This window comes from Alligator sinensis, unplaced genomic scaffold, assembly GCF_000455745.1.
Source record: "Alligator sinensis unplaced genomic scaffold, ASM45574v1 scaffold219_2, whole genome shotgun sequence".
NCBI classification, from domain to species: domain Eukaryota; kingdom Metazoa; phylum Chordata; order Crocodylia; family Alligatoridae; genus Alligator; species Alligator sinensis.
Genome location: NW_005842822.1, coordinates 43,420 through 48,876, shown reverse-complemented (window position 1 = coordinate 48,876; position 5,457 = coordinate 43,420). Strand labels below are relative to the sequence as shown.

The 5,457-nt window shown below is 40.2% G+C and overlaps 1 protein-coding gene across 6 annotated transcripts in view; it reads left to right on the top strand.

The window, feature by feature from the left end:
• The window catches only part of PELI1 (pellino E3 ubiquitin protein ligase 1), a 79,226-nt gene extending 74,112 nt beyond the window's left edge, over positions 1-5,114 (top strand). For all 6 annotated transcript variants that reach the window (XM_006035318.1, XM_006035317.2, XM_025191478.1 and 3 more), the window contains 3 exons: positions 441-638; positions 748-936; positions 2,596-5,114. In XM_006035318.1, coding sequence (XP_006035380.1) covers positions 441-638; positions 748-936; positions 2,596-3,162 — 954 coding nt within the window. In that variant the 3' untranslated portion in view covers positions 3,163-5,114. The remainder of the gene's footprint in view (positions 1-440; positions 639-747; positions 937-2,595) is intronic.
• The last annotated feature ends 343 nt before the right edge of the window (positions 5,115-5,457 follow it).

Below are 5,457 nucleotides of genomic sequence, written 5' to 3'. Positions count from 1 at the left end.
CCTATGTTCGTACATCCAGCGGCTTCCAAAATTTGGTATCAGGACGTACGTTAGGCTTGTACAACCACAAGAGCTCAACTAATTGTCGTCTTCTGTAAACAGATTTTTTTTTGGCTATTGTGGCACTGTAACAGTCTATCTGCCTAACTTAATTATATCTTTCTGGATGAGATGACTTCCAGTGGGAAGCCATGTCAGATCTGACTTCTTCATAATTATTTTTCCCTTCTTTTACCTGTATTGTGATTCCTGAATGACCAATTAGGAGTGCTGTAATTCCTCAGGTCAGAATAGTACATGATCTCAAAAACCTAAATTTCAGGTCAAAAAATGCCTTCAGTGTCCAGGAAGTCATGGTTTATTCCTGTTGGTTTCTAATTCTGTTGGGTTTAAAAACTGTCACAACTATCTTCTAAAATCTTATATTTTCTCTTGCTCAGATTGGCCGGTCAACAGAAAGCCCAATTGACTTTGTTGTGACAGATACAGTTCCTGGAAGTCAGAGTAATTCAGATACACAGTCAGTACAGAGCACTATATCAAGGTTTGCTTGCAGAATCATATGTGAACGGAACCCTCCTTTCACAGCAAGAATATATGCTGCAGGATTCGACTCATCCAAAAACATCTTTCTTGGGGTAAAAGCCGCTTTTTCTTCCTGGCTCAGTGCAGCCCTATATTTCAACTAGCTCTTAACTCAGAATTAAAGGTGAATGGAAGTTCTTTCATTGATGTCATTCCTCACAGGAGAAGGCTGCCAAGTGGAAGACGTCAGATGGGCAGATGGATGGGTTAACCACAAATGGAGTTCTTGTTATGCATCCACGTAATGGGTTTACTGAGGACTCCAAACCAGGGGTGTGGAGGGAGATATCTGTGTGTGGGAATGTATTCAGTCTCCGTGAAACCAGATCTGCTCAACAGAGGGGAAAAATGGTAAGCGTTTTATGCATCATGTTTCAGACATACAGCCATAAAAGGTTTGGCTTGAACTGTATGAGGCAGATTCTAGCTGTTTTGCTCAAGTGCCTTACTCCATATTCATGTTGGCATTTTTTGTGAATGGTGAAGCCAGTGGGTAGAGGCTGACTCAACATGAGTGAGACTGGCAGAATCTGTTTTTAAATTAGTTGTTTTACTGCGTATCTAACTGATCAGCTGAACTGAGTGGTGTTCTACAAGCAGAGAAAGCTTTACTACCCTGTGATGCAAAAATTACTCCTAGCATTTCCTCTCTTGCTTATACTTTTCCCAAGACTTCCATGTTTTTCCAGAATAATTTTCTCATGGTTCTTCAGAAGTTGCCAAGATTTCTTTAAAATGTAAACCCCATTCAAAAAGAATTCCTGAGGGAATGAGACAAGATATTTGTCTTCACGTTACTTTTGTCTTTATTTTTTATTTTTTTACCAAAATGCTTCATTTGATTTTAGAGGGCACTGATATATCGCCCACAGCTCTGCCCCTGCCTTGGCTGGGCAGCGCCTGCCCAGCCCCACTTCCTCCCTCACCACGGGGGCCTCAGTCTGCCCCCCCCCCACACTCCTTCCCTCCCCCACACCTTTCCCCACCCCACAGACTTACCAGCTAGATGCTGTTCTCCAAGCTGCTAGGATGCATGTCAGCTGTTGGATTGGTATCAACTGACAAGGCTGGTTAATAATTAGCCATCAGTATTGGCCAAAAAAATCTTTATCAGTGCACCCCTAACTTGTTTATGTTCTTATGGTGTATTTGTTTAGGAATGTTGACTACTTATTGTTTTTTGTTGTTTGTGATGTGAGATTAGTGTGCATTTTATTTCACACAATTTATAAGCATAATGGAGTATGAAGTAAGTTTTTTATTTTCATGGTTCCATGCCAGTCTAGCTCTTTCTTCTCTGACAGCTCAACTGGCTTAGTTAGAAATGTAATCAGGAAGGACTTTAAAGATGATTATAAGCATGTTTGTTTGTGAAGATCTCAGCTTTGGATGTCCTACCTGAGACCACTTTTAAATAGGGTAATTATATGGGACAATGCAAAATGTGGGACACTGACCTTCCCCCTTACCTCTCAAGTCAGTGGGGCTGTTGCAGGCAGGGCAGCAGTGGTGCAGCTCTGGTTTTACTATTCAGGCAACTAAGGGAGTCAGTGGCCCATTAATGACCCATTGTTCTTCACTTCAAAGATGTTAACAGTCATCTCTTTCTAATGGTCATTCCATTAGTCAGGCTAATTTCTTTTAGGGCAATTTTGCTGTCTAATAGAGCTTCCTATTTCATAGCTTATGCTGCTCTGCCTCCCCACCCTCTGCTTGAGACACTCATTTTACTTTTCACCAGCTGACTGGGACTGGCCTCCATAGTCTGGGACTGTCCTGGCCAAACCAGGATGTATGGTCATCTTGTCTTTAAATGGCCTGAATTTTTCTGAAAGCATTCGCACAGGGCCCTCTCCAGGCATCCTCAGTTAGGCACCCACTATTGGTAGTCACTCAGCTTTTGGCTGGAGGTGCTTAACAAGATTTGACTCTTAAATTGTTTGGTGATATGTTCATTTTCTTTCAATCCCATGTTTTGTAACATCTGCATATTTCTATCCCCTTCCAAAGGTTGAGAATGAAACCAACCAGCTCCAAGATGGCTCATTGATTGATCTGTGTGGAGCTACATTGCTATGGCGCACTGCAGAAGGCCTTTCACGCACTCCTACAGTGAAGCATTTGGAGGCCCTAAGACAGGAAATAAATGCAGCCAGGCCTCAGTGTCCAGTGGGGTTTAACACATTGGCGTTTCCTAGTATGAAGAGGAAGGATGTTGTTGATGAAAAGCAGCCTTGGGTGTATCTGAACTGTGGCCATGTACACGGCTATCACAACTGGGGAAACAAAGAGGAGAGAGACGGGAAGGATCGGGAGTGCCCCATGTGCCGCTCTGTTGGCCCCTACGTGCCTCTGTGGCTTGGATGTGAAGCTGGATTTTATGTGGATGCAGGACCTCCAACTCATGCATTCAGCCCATGTGGACACGTGTGCTCAGAAAAGACAACAGCATATTGGTCCCAAATTCCTCTTCCTCATGGTACTCATACTTTTCATGCAGCCTGCCCCTTCTGCGCACATCAGCTGGCTGGTGAACAAGGTTACATCAGACTTATTTTCCAAGGACCTCTTGACTAACACACATGCCACCAAGAACTGCATTAAACTTATAAGCTAAGCTCTGATTTTAAACCAACTGTCTCATTCTCTGGGCTTTGACAGTTTGCATTAAAATGAAGATTTTTTTGTTTTGTTTTTTGTTAGAGCAGCTAAATCCCTCTCTACATCAGGAAAAGTCTGGAGAAAAAAGAGAATTTATGGGGCAAGGGTTCTTGCCTCTTTGGTTAATGACTACTTTTAAAGTGGGGAAAGGAGTTATGCAGAGAGAAATATGATGCCTTCAATTTAATGTTTTTGGATGACATGCTCTTGGTAACTTAAAAGTTGTTTTTGTATAATAGAGGGTAAAATGGTCAGCTCAATTGACATTAGTTTACAGCTTTGATGCAAACATTGTAAAATATAGCAACCTGTATATTAACTTTTTCTATTTATCTTTATTATTGAAAATATCCTAGAGCGTTTTAGAGTAGCATGGTAGTAGTGTGTTACATCCATCGATTGGATGTGTAGATTAGTTCTGGGTGGGGAAAGTTAAGGAAAGAAAAAAAGTAGAGATTTTTTTAAATTTAAAATAATACTGAGTTCCTAGAATAGCTGAAAACTTTTTAAAAATTAATGCAAATTAAATTGTTGTTAAAGTGTGCTTAACCACATGAAAGCTAAGATGGACCTTTTGAAATGTCCCTCCATTGGATAGGAGTGTAATAAAAGTACTGATCACAAGAAAACATTTACCTAATTCTTTGAATATGCAATTTAATCTAGATTTAAGGATTTCTCTCCCTTAGTATTAGTCTCTTTATTTAGCATTAGTGACATTTGTGGGGTTTTAATTTAAACAGTAACAGAGCAGATAGAAACCCCCTAAAAACAAGGCTCAGCCATTTTTTCACTATTGGAAAAACTTGCAAATTAGCCAAAAAGGTGCAATTTTGTTTTCTTTTTCTTTTCTTTTTTCCCCTTTAAATTGGGTCTGACCAATTGCAGAATCTCTGTTAAAAACTACAGGGGCAGGTAGGAGGCCAACTTGCTTTTACTATACTTGCCTTTCAGCTCCAGGGAGGTGAGTGCACATATGTAGTTAGACCACAAGTGATAGGAAATAACAGCCTGGTACCTAACGGATGTTTTGACTACATCCCAGGACCATTGACTTATTTGGCTCAATTGGAAGTCTTTGCTCAGGAAAAGCTCAGGTTGAGACTGAGTTGGATTTGCAGAGCTGCGTGTGTGGGAAGCTTGCATGAAGGCTATTCACACTACGGCTGATTCAAGTCAGTGCTTAGTCTCGCTTTCAATAACCACCCAAAATGCTCTCCTGTCTTTGCTCCCTCCTCCATCTCTTACCAGCAGAGGCTGTGCACTACATGCAGCTTGATGCTAACCGACCATACTTTGTGACAAATGTACAACCTGATATTTAAGGATTGAGTTGAGCTCTGTGTTTTTCTTTCATTTTTTAAATCGGCTATTAAACTTTTTTTTTTGGTTTGGAAATATGTACTGTATAAATTGACAGTAGCAAATTCCTGTACTCTGTAGCATAGCTTCCCCCACCCCCCGCCCATCACAATCCCTTTCTAAACTTTCCCTGGTAAAAACAAAATGACCTGTGTTGCTTAAGTCACGGATTTTATTTTGACTCTCAAGAATTGTTTCTCCATTTTAAAAAGAAATGATATATATTGTTTGGTTCACTCAGGAAATGCATGTCAGGAAGTCTGTATTATAAGTTCAGTTAGCTGTCATGTACAAGTAACTGCTGTTACACTCTTTTCATAGAAATATAACTGATTTTGACATTTTTCAGATTGTTATATGCATTAAGTAATGAGACTTATGCATCAAGGATCCCCTGTATTGTACTTGTTCTAATCATTTATATTAAGACTATATTATACTGTAGTTTAATTTTTATTTGCAAATTAATTTATTCAAACGATGTGAGTAAACACTTTTCAAAAATAGGAGTTACAGTATTGTCTGTTGCTATGTTAGATTTATCTCTGCTCAGATGGGAAAGGTTTAGCAGAGTTCAAAGGATTATTAGTATTATTTGAGCTGTCTCTGTAACATGTCTGAAATGAAGAAGATACTTTTTTCTCCCTGGTTGGAACACAAAAATCCAATGATACAGCCTTTGGGTAATGGAGTTATGATGCTGGCACAGACTATCCCCATGTGAAAGGAATCCCTCCAAATTTGAGACAGTGGTACTCCCATTCCTTTCTCTTAGCCTTTGTGTCCACTTCTGTGTAGAGTTTCAGTCCAAACAGGCTTAGCAGGGGGTGATACTGCTCTTCACTGCAG